The 20,367-nt window shown below is 42.5% G+C and overlaps 1 protein-coding gene across 6 annotated transcripts in view; it reads right to left on the bottom strand.

Annotated features, from left to right (window-relative positions):
• Nucleotides 1–12,983: 12,983 nt before the first annotated feature.
• Nucleotides 12,984–20,367, bottom strand: part of HHLA2 (HERV-H LTR-associating 2) — a 66,463-nt gene continuing 59,079 nt past the window's right edge. For 4 of the 6 annotated variants that reach the window (XM_033053237.1, XM_033053242.1, XM_033053241.1 and 1 more), the window contains one exon: nucleotides 13,827–13,889. Coding sequence is in view for 1 of the 6 variants with exons in the window: in XM_033053235.1 (XP_032909126.1) it covers nucleotides 13,784–13,889; nucleotides 14,228–14,394; nucleotides 15,989–16,080; nucleotides 17,902–18,192 (656 nt within the window). In the remaining 5 variants the exon portion in view is untranslated. Of the gene's footprint in view, nucleotides 13,890–14,227; nucleotides 14,395–15,988; nucleotides 16,081–17,901; nucleotides 18,193–20,367 lie in introns of all 6 variants that reach the window. The other 2 variants (XM_033053235.1, XM_033053240.1) reach the window with 2 other exon arrangements.

Here is a 20,367-nt window from a genome sequence, read left to right on the forward strand (position 1 = left end):
ACATTCAAGGTCTGGATTTAGGTACTTCCATTCAACTTGACTTAGTGGTCCATTTTGAGGAGGTGATCAATGGGTATTAGTCTCCCACTGCAGAATTACCGTCCCTCACTTACTGCTCAGTTCTCTTGACTTCACTTCTGGTGGTCCTTGTCCAGAGAGCCCATTCACATTGGGATTATCTTCCTTTTTCTTAAAACCAAAGATCAGCCTAGCAAACAATGCTAACAGTGCAGTTGTTTAATCATAACTGTCTAGATACAGCTACTGGCTACCAGTTTTTTTAAAGTTGCAAAGTTTGGCTCAAAACCTCATTCAGATCTTGAGGGATTTGGTATCAACCATGTCTCAAAAATAATTACTCTAATGATTGCACATACCTTGTAGGGAGAGCAAAGTGCCAGAGCCACTGCTGCCACTGCTGCCACTGCTGTCAATACTGGCCCAATTATCACCCAGGTGTTACCTGAACTTTCTAGAAAAATACAAATACAAACCAGAAGTAGTATATATCACAAATATTCACTATTATTTAATACATATATCAAAGCAATTATTTATTTTTTATTTATAATCAAAAAGGTATGATTTAGGGAGAAAGAAACATTAAAAGGAAACTGAGACAAGGACAACAATGTTCAAGTTACTTGACCCATAATGTAAGATTTTGAAGTGATACTTTACTGACTTCAGTGTGAATAGCCAAAAGCAGATTATTTTACTGAATTGTGCAGACAGCAAATTCCATGTGTCCTCATGGGATAGGATTTGACAACTTCTTAATACAAGTCCCATTTAAAACCAATCAACTGCCCAGTGTGCTAAACTCTGTCTCCAGGTTTGGTGCTCAGTGCCATAAACAGCACTGCTGATTTACAGTAGAGCAGCTCTGCATATGTTCTCCAGCCTGAATCATAAATGTCATGATTCCTGATGCAAAATCTTGGCAACTGTAATTGTAAACGATGAAACACTGCCCAGCTTCATAGTGCAACTGTGCAATCCAGGTGGACACAAGAAATCCTGAGATAAGTGATAACCACAGACTCCACAGGAGATCAAAGCCCACCTAGAGGAAACCTCCGCACAGCACCAAACTGTCAGAAGAACTGTATGGTTCTTCTACCTCAAAGCCTACCAGGTTTTGTTTCACCTGCTGTGCCTTGTCCAAAGAATTTGAACAATTCTACATTCCTCTGGAAACTTCCTATGGATGTCTGGAAAACTGCTAAACAATAAGAACTGCTAAGACAGAGCATTTAATCTAGTCATTGCCTTAGCTTGACTCTAAGCACAATCAGACCTATGTTTACATCTTGTCAATTCCTTTAGAAGAGCAGCTTGAAGCTGCAATCCTTCCTTATGCAGGAGAGATGATTGTAAATTCATCTCTTTTTCCCCTCAAAAGCCATCTTTCCAGTGGCCCTTGGAAACCCTTCTGATGGCTCAGCAGGTGCTGGGCCATGACTGCGATGGTCTGGCCCATTCCCTACAGTCTCCAGGTGCTTATCTGCTTCCAGGCTGTGCTGAAAGCCACAAAGGTGCTCATCTGTAGTTATTATCACTTATTCTACCTCGTTTTCTGTTATGTTGTCTCTATTTTTCATGTCTTACTTGCTTCCAGTTCGCTTCTGTCTTTAGAAGAGGCTCCCTATATTAGTTCTTAGTCTTTTAGGTGATTGTTTTTAATTATGTGAAATGTCTGTGTGCCACTGTTGCATGTGCTACTGACAATGAAATAACTGTAACTAAGATTTCACAGCTGGGAATTTACTATAGCTCATTAAAAAACAGGCATGCATTTAAACATATATATCCCCAAGGCTAAAAAAGGCCTGCTGCATAGAATTAAAGCTCTGAAAATAACAAATGGGTGCTCTCAACAAGCTTTCTTCTGCAGTCAAACTTATACCACATGCTTTGGGCTTCCCATCATCTCTCTGATACATTTAGAGCTATGTTTGCTGTCAGCAGAGCATTTAGGACAGAATTCTGAGGGCCCTGCTGTGTCCTCAGCTATGAGAGCAGTTGGTAGGCACTGAAGGCAGACACTGACTTGGTAACCTTTGCCACAATAAGCTGCTGACTGAAAAAAATAAACTTCTAATCTTTAAATAAACCCATCTCAGGTAACTTTTATTCTCCCTGAGCCAAGAAAAATAAAATATGTATCTCATCCACCCAACTGTACCAACCACACAAAGATGATTTTTCTCAGTATTTCATAAATTTCTGGCTTTTTGACTGTACACTGTCCTAACTGTTCCTTATCTTCTGAATTGAAGGAGCAGCAACTCACCGACGTGCAAAGTGCTCACAATCAGTTTTGTGCCGTGAGGTGTTGAAATATTGCACAGATATTCTCCACTGTCATCTGCAGTAAGATGATCCAGCCTCAGTGAAAAGTCAGTTTTGTCAATCTGGACCCGAGGCTGGTGAGAGTGAGCTGTGCCATTGAAGGAGGCCAGGACTGAGGTCACTGCATTTCTGTGTAATGTCCAGACCACACTGAAACCATCAGTGCTTGCAGTGTCACTGCCATGTTCACAGGGAATTACGGTGTGACCTCCTTCCACTTCTTGCACTTCACCTGAAACAGATAAAGAACTCTCTGCACCTTTTCTGGAAAATACTGTGAAGGTTATTGAGACATTTTCTGATTTTTTTCTAAGACTTGATACTAGCGTGAACAAATACAAAACCATATTTCTCTACTTTGATATCATATTCAAATATCACATTATGTTTCTAGACGCACCTGAAGATTTTATAAACAAACCTATCTTACACTAAAAAAATCTAATTGATACTGACAATCTTTATGAAAATCTTGTATTTTAATTTTATTATTTTTCCTCTAATTGAGGGGCTCATTGATAGAAGTGATTCAGTCTAGTCTAGTCTAGGCTACTGTGTAAAACAGCAGGAAATTCCAAATGTGAGAGCAGACAGAAAATGCAACAGTGGTCACATACCAGCACATCTGAAGCAAAATAATAAAACACAACATAATTTAACTAAAAGAATAAATACATTGTATGCAGTTTAAAATAACATTCAGCTGTGGTGGATATAAGAACTTTACTTGTCTATATTGAACATTCAACAATATATGATTACCTTTAAAAAAACAGGAAAGGGAAGAAGAAGAAGCAGGTAAGTGAAATTAGCACCTAATATATAAAATACTAATTCAAGACAAATTAACACCACACCACAACTATTGATTTGACAGCAGTGGTGACTGGCAGTCAGCTGGAGAGGACGATAATGGATTATTTTGACATGGTATAACTACACTTGATTTGTGTGGGGGGAGGGTTTAATAAACAGAAGTGTGGGGCTGAAAATCATGGAGAAAAATAAAGCAAAATTTGTACCCCACGCTGTCATTCTAGAAACAAAAGGAAAGCAGTTTGTTTTCAAAATATTCTACTAAGGGGGCAGATGGATGCAGGGAAATGAAAAAATGATGTAATGAAATGTACCTTTTTCTTTTGGGGATCAGAGGCATAGATAACAAAACAGACACAGTGCACTTGTTAGCTACTCTGATGCCCTACCTGAAACCTTCCATATTGTAAGCTATTCCATGTAAATTAAAAACTGCACTCTTGTTCTGGAGCTTATGCAGTGGGTAAGGAACTGAGAGTGTCTGGGTACACTTTAGGGGGTAAGCAGGGTGATGGAAGCATTCATGCACATCTCACAAGGGAACTGCTCTTGTATTGCTCTTCCTTCAATTAAAAATATTTCCTAAGAAACAAGAGAGGTTGAAAAGCAGTAGATATTTACTTGAATTGAATTTCCAATGAAATTCGGGAGGAAGACAAAGCAGAGCTGAAATTTCATGGTCCTGCTTTTCCTTAGCTAAGAAAATGAGCTGCTGTTCACTAAAATGCAAACTGTTTGCTGCTCTCCATTCCCATGCCCCCCAACACTTAGACTGGCTTAAGCATGCATGTGAAGTACAATGAAAGGATCAAGCAGTACCAATACAAGTCTGGTAAAAGATGGAAAATGGACAGAGTGAAGATCATACACAGCTAAAGCAGCAGGCAAACTTTCACCTCCCTCACAGAACCCACATAATTCTCTAAGGTTTCCATGTATTCTGTCCAATAAGCAAAATCCTTTTATTGACAGAGGGTAAAGTTGGTTTATTAGGCACCTCTCAAAATGTGAAACTGATATAGAAAAGATGTTAAGAGTAGAGGTAACTTACAGAAGGGTGAGCTACTCCCTCTCATTCCTACTTCTTAGAAGTAAACATGTAATGCTGCCTTGTAATCCTAACAAATGCATCTCAAAGAGAAAGGTACATCCTTTTGCACTGTCCCATAGCCATGTTGCCCCACTGCAGAAAGACTGTCTTTAGTTTGACTCTGAAGCCAGCTGTGAAACTCAGCAGCAATGCAGGAAGAGATTTCATTCCTACCTTGCATCATCCTCCATTCAGCAGTCCACACGCCATGATGGAAATCAATATGACACCAGTAAGTATCTGTTGTGCTTACAATGTCCTTGTCACTTCTGACAGAATAGAGATCTCCATTCCTGGTTTCCTCCCTATCTGTCTCTTGGATGGATACATTGCCTTGTTCCCAAGATATGTTTGGTGCTGGATAAGTGAGAAAGGCAAAGCACTTCAGTCTCCTTTCTGTGTTTGTCTTTTGGTATTCCAGTGCATAAGAAGGAGCTGTAGATGAAAAAAAAAAAAAAAATCCTAGTACTTACAGAATAGTTTTCTACATGAAGTGATTGCTCTTTTGAAATACCATTGAGAAGAATAAATATAGATGAGAACAAAACAATCTATGTTTGATTTCAGAAGAAAGCACAGCTACTTACAATGCCAAGATTTATATTGTTCTAAGAAACCACATTATCTGTACCATGTAATTACCCTTCAGAAATCAGGGTGCAGTCGGTTATGAAAAGAAGTGTTGCAATAAAAATTTCCACTCCACATCACACAGAATAGAGAAGAAACATTGCCTTGTAACACCATCAGTCCCAAATAGTGCTCTGCTGTATTGGAGGACTTTGATTCCACAGGAGAAGCATCACAAGGAAATCTGTGGCCCCATCCCATTTGCAGTGGTGCAAACCAAGGGTTTTTGATGCCTTACTGACCTAGCACATGTAGCAGCACTTCCATTTCTGTGTGATGTTGTGTTGTTCCCACGTAGCAGCTGTAAGAGCCCTCATCAGTCAGGCTCAGGTTACTGAGTTTCAAGGAGGCATTTCCACTAGGGATGTTCTCATGGAAAAGGTGTGTTCTGCCTCTGTAATGTGGATCTTGTTCTTCCAGCTGATCCTTCTGGTAGTAGTAACTGTGCACTTTTTTGTTCTCTTTGCTCCACTGAATTACTTCATCATTCCCAGGTTGGAAAGGACAAGGGAGAATGCAATCCTTGGAAAACAGTCCTGTTACTTCTGCCTGTTCTGTAAAACCTAGAAGTCCAGAAGTACAAATAAATAAATTTATTCCAGTCTACAAGTACATTTCTGCTCTTCTGTATCCCTGACAAAAAAATGCTCTTGCAGGTGTGTCATCTCTTTCATGGTTTTCTGTCACATGAGTCTCTTGGGACAGCAAGGGTGTCCTTTCAGTTTAATCAGGATTATAACACAGAGCCCTGCTCTTTGAATCTCTCATCAGTTCATGTAGGGATCCCAAGTAAGCACCTACATATTCAAATTAGCACACTGCCACAGTAACCCCTGAGCTTCAATTGTGTTTCCACACCTTGAACCACATCTTTTCCACCTTGAACTTTAAAAGACGTTTGAACTGCAGCTTCCTACATGTTCAAACATTCACAGTGCCAGGCTACAATGCCCCATGTTATCAACCACCCTCACATAGTGCCAAGCAGCTGTACCATCACAGGAAAAAAAGACATGGTGCTGCAAGTGATGGGAAGGACAGAACTTGTGGAAACAGCTTTGTCACCACAGACAGCATCAAGATGCTCTGTGCCAGCCCTTGAGATAATTAGGGTGTGTATTCCACAAATTCAAACAAGTGGGAGCATCTCATTTCTGTCAACATTTAACTTAGTCCTTAATGCTAGCATACAAGAGCCATTTTAAATTACAGTAATTTCACACTTATAAGCCGCAGGTCCTGGTGTTGGCAAGTGTCTTGGGTTACAATACAGAGTGTGATAAAAGGTATCTATTCTATCACCATCTGTTGAGGGTGGGGGCAGTGATCCTTATCTCTGCAGGAGATATTCTGCTAATGGGCCATCCATTGAAACCAGGCGGGGCATTGTTCTTTATCTTTTCACAATCCATCCTTCCTCCAGCGAGTCATTTTCTGCTAATGGCCCATTGAGTCCCACTGTGGGACTGATAAAATTACTGCATCCCATTGGAAGCTGCTCCTGCCAGGGGGAAGAGCCCAACATTTCTTACCAAGATAAAAACAGAGGTTTTGGGACACTAAGGGAGGCCCTTTCTCCACTGGACTCCAAAGGAAAACTGATTTCTCCACATCACCACGGGAATTCCAGAGGGAAACTGCACCTTCTACAGGAGCACTGCTCCATCTGAACCACGTTTGTCACTGCAAGAGGATGCAAACACCACTTAATGGGCCTGCTACCAACCTGCCTGTGTCAGGTTGTACTCTGACGTTGTCAGGGTTTGGGGTTTCTTTCTTTGTAGTACTGTATTTCTTTTTGAATTTTCCTAGTAAAGAACTGTTATTCCTGAATCCCATATCTTTGCCTGAAAGCCCCTTGATTTCAAAATTATAATAATTTGGAGGGAGGGAGTTTATATTCTCCATTTCAAAGAGAAGCTCCTGCCTTTCTCAGCAGACACCTGTCCTCCAAACTAAACAGTAACTTTTTGTTCTTTGTCCATATATAAGCTACACCTGATTATAAGCCGCACTTCCGGGTTTGGAACAAAATTTTAGTCAAGATGGTGCAACTTATAATTGTGAAATTACTGTAATCTCTTAAAAAACTGACTGCAGTCACTTAGCATCGTCACATGGACCTCCTTGGCCTAGGTCAGACAACCTGTTAGACAGGCAGTGAGTGCCCAGGAGCAGCTGCCTTCTCAGACATTCTGATGCCTTCTCCAGCTCATCTGGCAGAACAATCCAAATGGCTTTTCCTTAGTCTTCTCAATGCAAAGTCAGCCAATTTGCTACAAACCATCTCAGACTGAGCTGAAAAGCACTGCCTACAGAGCTGTGGGGCAGAAACATTGGCAGGTTACAGTCTGGGGGCTCAACGTGCCCAATGGCCACAGCCAGCCATGCAGCCTCCTGACAAACAGTCTTTTGCTTCACAAGTGTTTTACATTATCCAAAATCGATTATTTAACATTAATAAACAGGTGTTTGAATTCATTAACACTCCTTAATAAAAATTAGCAATAATTGTGCTTTCTTTTTTTTTTTCATAATAATAAAACCCTACCCCAAAGTGCAGCACTGATGAGCAATAAACTGATGATAACAGCTGGAGTGTTCTGTCCTTTCATTTCTTTATGGCTTTGTAGATCCATGTCAAACTGGCAAAATAAAAGCAGAGGAGAAAACCTGTTTAAATGCAGATCAAAGACATCCCCATATCATATAATTTTTTTCTACAGCTTGGTTTTTGTTTGCAACAGACTTGGTTCAGTTTTTTGGTCTTAAAGTCATTTATTATATGATCCTATGCATAACACAAGGGCGGAGAGCCTCTCTTTATCTTGTAGCCCCTTGCACACTGATACTTTGATTTTAATACACAGCAAGTGTTTACTCTCAGTGTTGTGGCAGGGCTAGGGAATATTAATCTTCATCATTCCTGAAGAGCACACCAAGGAAAACTGATCAAATAAAATTTGCAAAAGTTCTGGGGTCTTGCAGGATTAAAGTGTGTGTATGCTGATAATTAGAGTCACACTGCAAAGTATTGAACAAACTTGTGCTTTTCCTCTTTGTCACAGACATAAGTGGCACAACCAAGAATCATGCCCTAAGGTTTTATAGAAAAATATCAATATGAAATTATGTATACAGACAGTGCACCACTAGATTTAAGATCACAGTAGTCATGTTAGTTACTGATGCTCTAGTTTTCAGCAGAATTATTTCATACTGAATCACCACAAGCTCAATGGAAAGCAGCTCAGCCAGGGTTTCTGAGAGCAAGGCAAGGTGCTAGAATCCATCTCCAAAGACACTGCACAGCTCAAATAATGGTAGGGGAATGCTGCAGTTGCTTTGCCCACTACAGGTAAAGAACACACACTTTCTTTTTCTAGTTTGGTCAAGTTTGGTCACTTGTGAGTCAGTGACCAAACTGAATCAAAGTATTTCCTTATCTTTGAGCTTTGAAACCTGATAAGAGCAGTCCTGCAGCAAACAGTCATCAGGATTGGTGGCTACTGAGAGTACAGTAATTTCACTGTATAAGCCGCACTGAGTATAAGCCGCACTACCGGGTGCCAGCAACTTTTTGTTCTTTGTCCATATACAAGCCGCACCTGATTACAAGTCGCGTTACAATACAGAGTGTGATAAAAGGTATCTATTCCATCACCATTGGTTGAAGGTGAGGGCAGTGATCCTTATCTCTGCAGGAGATATTCTGCTAATGGGCCATCCATTGAAACCAGGCGGGGCATTGTTCTTTATCTTTTCACAATCCATCCTTCCTCCAGCGAGTCATTTTCTGCTAATGGCCCATTGAGTCCCACTGTGGGACTGATAAAATTACTGCATCCCATTGGAAGTTCCTCCTGCCAGGGGGAAGAGCCCAACATTTCTTACCAAGATAAAAACAGAGGTTTTGGGACACTAAGGGAGGCCCTTTCTCCACTGGACTCCAGGGGAAAACCGGATTTCTCCACATCACCACTGGACCTTTAGAGGGAAACTGCATCTTGTACAGGAGCACTGCTCCATCTGAACCACATCTGTCACTGCAGGAGGATGCACCCACCATTTAATGGGACTGCTACCAACACCCTGCCTGACGGGGTGTCAGGTTGTACTCTGACTTTGTCAGGGTTTGGGGTTTGTTTCTTTGTAGTACTGTATTTCTATTTTAATTTCCCTAGAAAAGAACTGTTATTCCTAATTCCCATATCTTAGCCTGAAAGCCCCTTGATTTCAAAATTATAATAATTTGGAGGGAGGGGATTTACATTCTCCATTTCAAAGAGAAGCTCCTGCCTTTCTCAGCAGACACCTGTCCTCCAAACTAAACAGCAACTTTTCATTCTTTGTCCATATATAAGAGGCACCTGATTATAAGCTGCACTTTGGGTTCAGACCAAAATTTTAGTCAAAATGGTGCGGCTTATAATCGTGAAATTACGGTAGTACTTTCCTCTGTGACCTATTTGAGAGCAGATATGCATATTGAAATATCCTCCTTTCAAATGAAATTCGTTCATTCCCTAGTAGAAAGGATTCTGATTAATTCCTTCTCAATGTAACTTAAAAAAACACATTTCAAGAATACACACACTTATGAGGACTGGGATTTTTCCAACACCAAACAAGAAGATTGCACAATCTCTCTTTCTGTTGATCTTTGCCCCATTCCAGCTGTACTCTGAGCACCACTCCCGCACGGCACAGGGCTCAAGAACTAACAAGCAACTACGTGCTGTCCCATGAAGAGAAGCAGCTGTTTCTACAGTGACATCTACCATCCAGCCCACGCCAAGATTTCACACCTTTTGCGTTCCTTTCTTCAGGCTTAAAAACCTTTTATCTTAATCATTGCCTTTGCCTGGCAAGCCCAAAACTCCTGCAGGCTGTAAGAGAGGGAATGAGTGAGGAATACGATTTAAATACAGGGTTTAAAGCACTCCGGATGCCTCTCACAAACGACAGCCGCAATTCTCGAACGGGACAGAGCGCAGGAACCTGGCACGGGGAGTGAGTGGAGAAATCTGCAGGCTCACCAGAACAAGAACGCAAGGAAAAAATAACCACGAGACTCTTCCCAAAAAGCTGGTCACCTGAAACAAGAAGTAGGTGCCTAGGGCCAGGTTAGGTAATTATCTTCTAACAATATTTTAACAGTGACTTATTCTCTCCTGGGCAATTCAAGACTTGTGTGTGCCATATGGTTTCCAGCAGAATTACTCAAGTATTTTCGGGAAGACAAACAAAATGCAGGAAGAAGTGGCAAGAAGAGGTGTCTCCCCTCAGTGACATTTGGTTGGTGCTAGAAGTACAGAGGTGAGGTGTGCCTTCCATTCATGGAATCATTTCATTGGAAAAGACCTCAGAGACCATCGAGTTCAACCTTTGAATTAAAGGATTTCTCAGGTACACCACGGCATTAAATAGTGACACGTCCAGTCGTTTGTTAAACACTTTCAGGGATGGCGACATCCCAGGGCAGCTCATTGCAATGCTTGAAAAGCCCTTCAGTGAGGAAATTCCTTATGGATCGCAATCTAAATGTCCCCTAGCACAGCTTGAGCCTATGTCCTCTAGCCCTGTGTTAGTTAACTGGGAGAACAGACCGACCCCAACCTGCTAGAACTTCCTTTCAGCTCTAAAGAGTGGTAAAGGGGTAAAGTCTCCTGAGGAGCTCCTCCTGGGAACCGCCCTTCTCAGCACCTCCGGCCTGTCTGAGTGGCGGTGAGGTGTCCAGAGCTGGACACAGCCCTCCAGGAGCCGCACCAGGGCCAAGCACAATCCCACCCGGACACGGAGCTTTCCCTCATGGAGACGGAGCTTTCCCACCCGCTGCCTTCCCCTCCCCAGCCCGCCCCATGGCGCTTCCAGCGGGTCCCCGTGGTTAATGCCACAGCTCTCGGCTGCCCAGACTCACTTTTCCGTATCTCTGCCCGTGAGTTGCAGCCGCTGACACTCCGGACCGGCACAGAGCAGGAAGGCAGCAAAGTGCAGAAGCTAGCGAACTCCCATAAGCCGCTGATCAGCTGAATGTTGAAAACTTTGATCGCGCCGCACTGGGACCGCCCCCGTCCCTGTGGTCAGCAATAGAATTGGCCGACGAAGGCGCTGCGGGCCGGCGCGGGGAGCGGGATCGGGCCGAGGAAGGGCCGGCGGAGCGCGGCCCCGGCGCGGCTTTTCTCATGTTCGTGCTCATGGAGGACCTGCTGGACAAGCTAAAGCTGCTGAGCTACGAGGAGGAGGCGCTGCGGCGCCACAACATGCGGCCTCTGTCCAGGTGCTGCTCCTGGTCCCGGCGGGAGGCGCCGGAGCGGCCGCGGGCGGGGGGAAGGAAATCCCTGCCAAGGAATCCCGAGCCTGGCGGGATGGCATCGGCCTGGCATCGGCCTGGCCCGAGGGAAAACCAGCCCTTGCACAGCCTCCCGTGTGAGCTGGAAGCTTTCAAACGCGGGGCCCCGGAAAGGCTGAGATGCCATAAGTAAATGGTCCCTTGAGCATCCCTGGCCCCGGCAGGTACTGGAGATCTGCATGCCAGGGTGGCTGTGCAAGAAATAATTCCACTTATTCCGCAGAAAATAGCTCTGCCTAAATTCTGAGTTATATTAAATAACTCCAAATGTCTGGAATTCAGAATAGCTGTTTGTGGGGTGTGTATAGTTTTTGTCCCTCTAACCCTTTACAAAGAGGGTCTTGGACCCTTTGTTGCTTGGGCTGGAGGTTTGTATCCAGTACATATTTGTTTCATATGTCATGCTTTTTATTTCTTTATTTAAAATTATGGTGGTGCACAGGAAGCCTGAGAAACAGGACCAGTGTGCTCCCAGTATCCATCTGCCCAAATAACTTTTAAACCTGTCTGTCAGTTCCAACCAGGCTGCACAGCAGGGTGGAAAGTGAAGGGTTATAGAATGAAGCTTTTTGTAAGCAACAGTGTGGTAAGGGAGTCCAGGTTACTCCCTTTTTGAGAAGGAGGCTCAAGTAAGTTTACTTGCTTTTAGCCTGCTCTTGAACCATTGGTTCAATTCTTGTTAGGTCCACATATTTCAATTTGGTGTGGTCCAATCAGATCCAGTTGTCATTGAAAGCACAGAGTATGTAAGCACAGGTGGGGATCACTTCAAAACATGCTCCTGATCTGAGCTGAATTTTCAGATGTAGGAATCCTTTTGCATCTCTTGAGGAAAGTGTGAAGGGGAGGTGATTTTGGCAACTTGGCAGCCAAGCCTGGTGTTGAATAAAAAACTTACTCAAAGCTGGAAATAAGCCAGCTGGGTGTAGCACACTTGCTCTGCTCTCATTCTGTGTGAAACCAGGCATCCTGAATTTCATTCAGAGGGGTTGCTCAGTGAGAAAACTGGGTAAAGAAAGTGCTCTGTAGCCTATGCTGCCCCGTAAAGGTGTAAGAGCTGCACAAGCTCACACTATGTACCATGTGTCCCCTTTTTGAACAGGCACTACTTTGCACTGCCACCAACCCCGGTGAGCAGTTTTTCACGTTCTGCACACTCGCCGCTTGGCTGATCAGCAAAGCGGGACATCCCTTCGAGCAGCCGCAGGAGTGCGCCGACCCCAACGTGGTGATTTCAAATGTGCTCTCAGAGCTGCCCCTGCAAGCTGGATCCTCCTGTCACACTGCCCATTTTCCAGACTGCTGTGCTAGGCTGTGCTTGGCTGCAATTCAGCTTCCCACACCTCAGTCTGCCACTGATTTGGTCCCCACAGCTGTTCCCACTCTGACACTTCTCTGGTCTCCCCACCAGTGCCCAGCCCAGCACACTCTGCTGGGCTCAGACTCACCGCTGTCGACAGCAGACATGATCTTTGCTGTAAAGTAAAATACTAAATGAAATGAAAACCAGTAAGCTCTCTTTCTCTCATCCTGAGGAAAAAAATATCTCTCAAAATGTAAGGTTTTCTTCTTCTCTGAAAACTTCTTTGTCCCTTTAGGAAATCCAGTTTTGCATGTTGACTTGTAACAGGACAAGTGGGAGCTTCAAACAAGCACTGCCTTACTCTCAGATTATTGGCAAGTTCTTAAATATAAGAAATCACTCTGGCCCACAAGTTCTAAGGATGGCAGATCAGGTCCATTAATAAAATGAGTTATTTATTGAAGAGACAGGAGGTAACACATGAAAGGTCTTAATCAAAGTTACTTACAACACAGAACACAGACTACAAATACATTACATAAAACAGTACATGATTTCAAAACTATATAAAACTAGCAAAATAAATAATCAGCCCTCAGACAAGTGTAAACACAAAGCAGGAATTTTAAGTACAAATTCCAGTTTCCAGGAAAATGTGCAGAGTTCTGCTTTGTGAAAGTTTGAGATAACTTACATAGTTTGTAAAGGTAGCTGCCTCCCAGTCAGAAATCCAGTTTCTCTTTCCAGATCTTACCAATGATGGAGAGAGAGGGGGACTACTGATCCGTGATCAGAATTTTTTACTTCATTCGTTGAGTTACACATCACACAGACAAACTTCCCATTTCCACTTAGTTCAATCTTCTTTCCTGACACCAGTCTTGATCCAATCTTCTTGCAATCTTCAAAGCTCTCTTTGCTCTTGCCAAGGCACCTTGGTTATCAAATTGCACATGCTAATTAAATCTCAGCTTCCACAAGATCTCACTTCCACAGGAAGAAGCTTATTATCAGCTGGGAGATGCCAGACCAATGGTAATCCCCTGCTGCCAAAATAACTCACTACAAGACAGCTTTGTCTGGTTTGAGTTAACTCACCAGTAAAGAAGCAACAGATGAGCTCACGTGGGGCTGACAAAGCGGATACATGACTTCTCACATACAAATGTCCACAGACTTTTCTTCCTCTCCATTAGTCCATTACTGATGCTCAGAAAATCACATATTCATGAGGCTCTTAATGTAACTCAAGATGCAGGAACTCTTTCTTCTTCTCATCACCAGTCTCTGTGTGCAGAGAGCAATTTTCTTCCCATATGTTAAGGTGTTCATGAGACTTCTCTCTGTTGTGGTGTGTTTTTATGTTAAGGGTTGTCCTTTTTTTCCCCATGTTAATGGCTGTCAATACTGTCCTAGCCCTACCCTTTGTTCCCAAACATTCCCAGTTCCCCATCCCTCTGGATGTCAATCCTCCCTTGTGCCAACCCCCTGTTTGGACAATCCCTTTGGAGATCCCCTTAACCAGGATGCCCTATTGGCCCATGTGGCCCATTCTCATCCCCTTGCATCCCTCCTTGGTTCCTGTTGTGTAAACCCCAACTCTGTTATCATTGCTTCCTGACCCTAAACCCCACCCTCACTTCTGTTCCTTCAAACCCCTTACCCAGCCTATGTTTCTCACCCTTCCTTCTGCTCTGCCTTTATGTTGGTTGTTGGTTGGGAAGCAGGATGTCTGTTGTCGAGCAAGGCTCGTCTCGTTTGCTTTGTATTTGGATCAACTCGGGCTCCGGGGCCCCAGGGGGAGTGCCACCCCTTCTTGTTAACGCACACACCTCTCTTCCATTTTTTCTAGGCAAAATAAAAATACTTGTAAGAACAACTGTGTAAAATTAATCCCCTAGTGGGAACAGAACAAGACACACTCACTATAAAGATAAATCAGCATTTCCCATTTCCCATTTTAGCATTATCTGAGTAAAATAAGTATCCACACATTGGTGCAGAAACATTCCTGTGTTTTCCATCTTGTCCTCCATCAATATCACCAGAGCCAAGTTAACCTGTAAACTGTTCCACTGCCTCTGATTACAATGTGTTTGAGGGCTCAACAGGTCCCAGGACAACTTAATCTTGCTAAAATGGTTTAGACAACTGCACCTCAAAGTGTATTGTCATCTCTAAAGCATGTTTCAACTCCTTAATAAACTGTATGTACATGACTCTCCATTTAAAGAGGAAAATTTAAAAAAGACTGAGGCATAATCATTTCAGAGCTTGCTTTCTCATGGGTTTTTGTTGTGCCTCATTGTACCCACCATAAAATGTCACCTGAAGCTTAAGAAATCCAGAGTGAGACAAAACCTCCATACACAGGGAGTTTGAAAGTAAATCTCTCCATGGACAGGGTCAGGCACAGAAGGATGGACTAAGAACTAAAGTTTGGATTTTTAAGGATACCGACTTCAATTGCAGAGGAAAGAGACCAATTATTCTAAGAGCCAAGCTATTACAAACACAGGAGAATAAAATGCATCCACTTGAAGATGCTGCACTCCAGTAAAGAGGAGAGGTGTGCAGAGAGATGAGGTCAGGGCCAAATGGTTCTAAGGATCTCCTACACAAAGCAATTCAGTATCACTTTTCAAACAGAGGTTTTGACAAGCTTGGACATTGGAGACAATTAAACAGTAATTTGGACCCTAATGAAGACCAGGTATGAGCACTGTTTGAGGAACTTCACATTTTGTTTTGGATTCTTTTTGGTCTAAAAGAAAAGTGAGAAAATTCAGGAATTCAATTTTTCTTTAAGCAAGTTACTGGAAAATATTTATGAGGGGTATCCAAATCTTTCATCCTTTTGTAAAGCACAAAAGGGCATCTGATCAAAGGTTTGTGGATATTGTTACAAACAAAATACCATTGCAGAAATGCACCACAGAGGTTTTCACAATAAGAAAATAGCAAAAACAAGGACAATTTATTTATGCTGAAACTTATATTCCTACCTTTAAAGTCTTTTTTGTATGCTTTAACCCATGAAAATCAAATTTATGTTTTAATCAAACATTCAAGGTCTGGATTTAGGTACTTCCCTTCAACTTGAGTTGAAGGTCCATTTTGAGGAGGTGATCAATGGGTATTAGTCTCCCACTGTCAAATTACCTTCCCCCACTTACTGCTCAGTTCTCTTGACTTCGCTCCTGGTGGACCTTGTCCAGACAGCCCATTCACATTTGGATTATCTTCCTTTTTCTTAAAACCAAAGATCAGCCTAGCAAACAATGCTAACAGTGCAGTTGTTTAATCATTAATTGTCTATATACAGCTACTAATTTACCAATTCTTTTAAAGTAGCAAACTTTGGCTCAAACCCTCATTCAAATCTTGACGGGCTCAGTATCAACAGTACCTTAAAAATAATTACTCTAATGATTGCACATACCTTGAGACAACATAGTGCCACTGTTGTCAGTATTACCACTATTACCACTGCTGCCAATACTGGCCCAATTCTCCAGGTGTTACCTGAATTTTCTTGAAAAATACAAATACAAAACAGAAGTGCTTTATATCACTCATATTCACTATTGTTCAATACATATATCAAAGTCATGATTTTTTTCATATTTATAATTGAGAATTTGTTATTTAGGGAGAAAGAAACATTAAAAGGAAACTGAGACAAGGACAATAATGTTCTGTTACTTGGTTCATACTGTAAGATTTTGAAGTGATACTTTACTGACTTCAGTGTGAATAGCCAAAAGCAGATTATTTTACTGAATTGTGCAGACAGCAAATTCCATGTGTCCTCATGGGATAGGATTTGACAACTTCTTAATACAAGTCCCATTTAAAACCAATCAACTGCCCAGTGTGCTAAACTCTGTCTCCAGGTTTGGTGCTCAGTGCCATAAACAGCACTGCTGATTTACAGTAGAGCAGCTCTGCATATGTTCTCCAGCCTGGACCATAAATTTTATGTCTCCTGCTGCAAAACCCTTTCAACTTTGATTGAAAATGATGAAACACTGCCCAGCTTCATAGTGCAACTGTGCAATCCAGGTGGACACAAGAAATCCTGAGATAAGTGATAACCATGGACTCCACAGGAGATCAAAGCCCACCTAGAGGAAACCTCTGCAGAGCACTAAACTGTCAGAAGAACTGTATGGTTCTTCTACCTCAAAGCCTACCAGGCTTTGTTTCTCCTGCTGTGCCTTGTCCAAAGAATTTGAAAAAACCTACATTCCTCTGGAAACTTCCTATGGATGTCTGGAAAACTGCTAAACAACAAGAACTGCTAAGAAAGAGCATTTAATCTAGTCATTGCCTTAGCTTGACTCTAAGCACAATCAGACCTATGTTTACATCTTGTCAATTCCTTTAGAAGAGCAGCTTGAAGCTGCAATCCTTCCTTATGCAGGAGAGATGATTGTAAATTCATCTCTTTTTCCCCTCAAAAGCCATCTTTCCAGTGGCCCTTGGAAACCCTTCTGATGGCTCAGCAGGTGCTGGGCCATGACTGCAATCCAACATGGTCTAGCCCATTCCCTACTGTCTCCAGCTGCTTGTCTGCTTCCAGGCTGTGCTGAAAGCCACTAAGGTGCTCATCTGTAGTTATTATCATTTATTCTACCTCCTTTTCTGTAATGTTGTCTCTGTTTTTTATGTCTTACTGGCTTGCTTTAAGTTCTCTCCTTTGTTTAGAAGAGGTACCCTATATTAGATCTCAATCTTTTAGGTGATTGTTTTTAATTGTGTGAAATGTCTGTGTGCTACTTTTATACGTGCTACTGACAATGAAATAAGTGTAACTAAGATTTCACAGCTGGGAATTTACTATAAAAACACAGACATGCATTTAAACATATATATTCCCTGGCCTAATAAAAGGCCTGCTCTGTAGAATTAAAGCTTTCAAAAGATCAACTGTGTGCTCTCAACAAGCTTTCTTCTGCAGCCAAACTTATATCATATGCTTTGGGCTTGCCATGATTGCTCTGATGAGCTCTGTATGCTGTCAGCGGAGCATTTAGGACAGAATTCTGAGAGCCCTGCTGTGTCCTCAGCTATGAGAGCAGTTGGTAGGCACTGAAGGCAGACACTCACTTGGTGACCTTTGCCACAATAAGCTGCTGACTGGAAAAAATAAACTTCTAATCTTTAAATAAACCCATCTTTGATAACTTTTGTTCTCCCTGAGCCAAGAAAAATAAAAGATGTCTCTCTTCCACCCAACTGTACCAATCACACAAAGATGGTTTTCCCAGCATTTTATAAATTTCTGGCTTTTTGGCTGTACATTGTCCTAACTGGCCCTCATCCTCTGAAATGGAAGGAGCAGCAACTCACCGACGTGCAAAGTGCTCACAATCAGTTTTGTGCCGTGAGGTGTTGAAATATTGCACAGATATTCTCCACTGTCATCTGCAGTAAGATGATCCAGCCTCAGTGAAAAGTCAGTTTTGTCAATCTGGACCCGAGGCTGGTGAGAGTGAGCTGTGCCATTGAAGGAGGCCAGGACTGAGGTCACTGCATTTCTGTGTAATGTCCAGACCACACTGAAACCATCAGGGCTTGCAGTGTCACTGCCATGTTCACAGGGAATTATGGTGTGACCTCCTTCCACTTCTTGCAGGTGGTCTGAAACACATAAAGAACTCTCTGCACCTTTTTGGAAAATACTGTGAAGATTATTGAGACATTTTCTGATTTTTTTCTGAGGTTTGATATTACCATGAACAAATACAAAAACATATTTCACTACTTTGATATCATATTCAAATATCACATTATGTTTCTAGAAGCACCTGAAAATTTTAAAAACAAACCTATCTTACACAAAAATATTTAATTGGTATTGGCAATATTTATGAAAATATTTTATTTTAATTTTCCTATTTTTCTTCTAATTGAGGGGTTCATTAATAGAAGTGATTTAGTCTAGTCTAGGCTACTGTGTAAAACAGCAGGAAATTCCATATGTAGGAGCAGAGAAAACGCAACTGATCACATACCTGCACATCTGAAGCAAAAGGATAAAACACAACATAATGTAACTAAAAGCATAAAAACATTGTATGCAATTAGAAATAACTTTCAGCTATGGTGGACTACAGTAATTTCACGACTACAAGGCGCACACTTTTGACTAAAATTTTGGCCCGAACCTGGAAGTGCGCCTTATAGTCCGGTGCGCCTTATATATGGACAAAGTTGCAAAATTTGCCAAACTGGAAGTGCGAGCCGTGAGTTGAGCCACGAGGGGGAACGGCGCAGCGGGAGCACCGAGCCGCGAGGTGGGGCAGGAGTGGGCGGCCACGGCCAGCAGGAGAAGCACGGGGTGGGTGGGACCGGGCAACCCCCAGACAGCCGGAGCCGCGTGGGAAGGGAGGGAGCGGGCCGCCCCGCGCCACTCCGAGCTATAGGCGGTCCTGAGCTGCCCTGAAGCATGGGCGGTCCTGAGCTGCCCTGAACCGCAGCAACCCCGAGGTGTGAGCCATGGCCGCCCTAAACTGCAGCCGCCCCGAGCCCCACCTCCCCAGCAAAGGGCAGGCGGGAGTGCCGGGGCCTGCGCACAGGGAGGGTGCTTGGGGCTGCATTTAAAGGCTACACCAATCTGTGAAAAATGTTTGCAAATTGAGCACGTGCCAGTAAACTCCACGATCACAGGATTCCATTACTAATTAGTTATGTTGTTGTGCACGGCACAGATCTTCACTGCAAAAAAAAACAAGTGCTCCTTATAGTCCGGTGCGCCTTACATAATGTACAAAGTTGCGAAATTTGCTGACTCACGGAGGTGCGCCTTATAATCCAGTGCGCCTTATCGACGTGGGATTACTGTACTTTACTTGTCTGTATTGAACATTCAGCAATTAATAATTAGCTTTAAAAAACCAGGAAAGGAAAGAAGAAGGCAGGCAAGTGCAAGTAACACCTAATATATAAAATACTAATACAAGACAAATTAACATCACACCACAACTATTGATCTGACAGCAGTGGTAGCTGGCAGTCATAGGAGAGGAAGATAATGGATTATTTTGACACAGTATAATTACACTTGATTTCTGGGGGGAGGGTTTAATGAACAGAAGTGTGGGGCTGAATATCATGGAAACAAAAATTCAAAATTGTACCCCATGCTGCTATAATACAAACAAAAAGAAAGCAATTTGTTTCCAAAATATTCCACTGAGGGGATAGATGGATGCAGGGGAATGCAAAAAAAGATGTAATTAAATGTACCTTTTCCTTTTGGGGATCAGAGGCATAGATAACAAAACAGACATAGTGCATTCTTTGGTACTCTGATGCCCTACTTCAAACCTTCCATACTGTAAGCTATTCCATGTAGATTAAAAACTGCACTCTTGTTCTGGAGCTTATGCAGTGGGTAAGGAACTGAGAGTGTCTGGGTACACTTTAGGGGGTAAGCAGGGTGATGGAAGCATCCATGCACATCTCACAGGGGAACTGCTTTTGCACTGCTCTCCCTTCAATTAAAAATATTTCCTAAGAAACAGGAAAGGTTGAAATGCACCAGATATTTACTTGAATTGAATTTCCAATAAAATTCAGGAGGAAGACAAAGCAGAGTTGAAATTTCATAGTCCTGCTTTTCCTTAGCTAACAAAATGAGAACCAACACTTAGACCGGTACTTAAGGATGCATGTAAAGAGAAGTAAAATGAAAGGATCACACATCACCAATAAAAGTCTGGCAAAAGATGGAAAATGGACAGAGTGAAGATCATACACAGCTAAAGCAGCAGGCAAACTTTCACCTCCCTCACAGAACCCACATAATTCTCT

The sequence above is a fragment of the Catharus ustulatus genome, chromosome 2 (genome assembly GCF_009819885.2).
Source record: "Catharus ustulatus isolate bCatUst1 chromosome 2, bCatUst1.pri.v2, whole genome shotgun sequence".
NCBI lineage: Eukaryota > Metazoa > Chordata > Aves > Passeriformes > Turdidae > Catharus > Catharus ustulatus.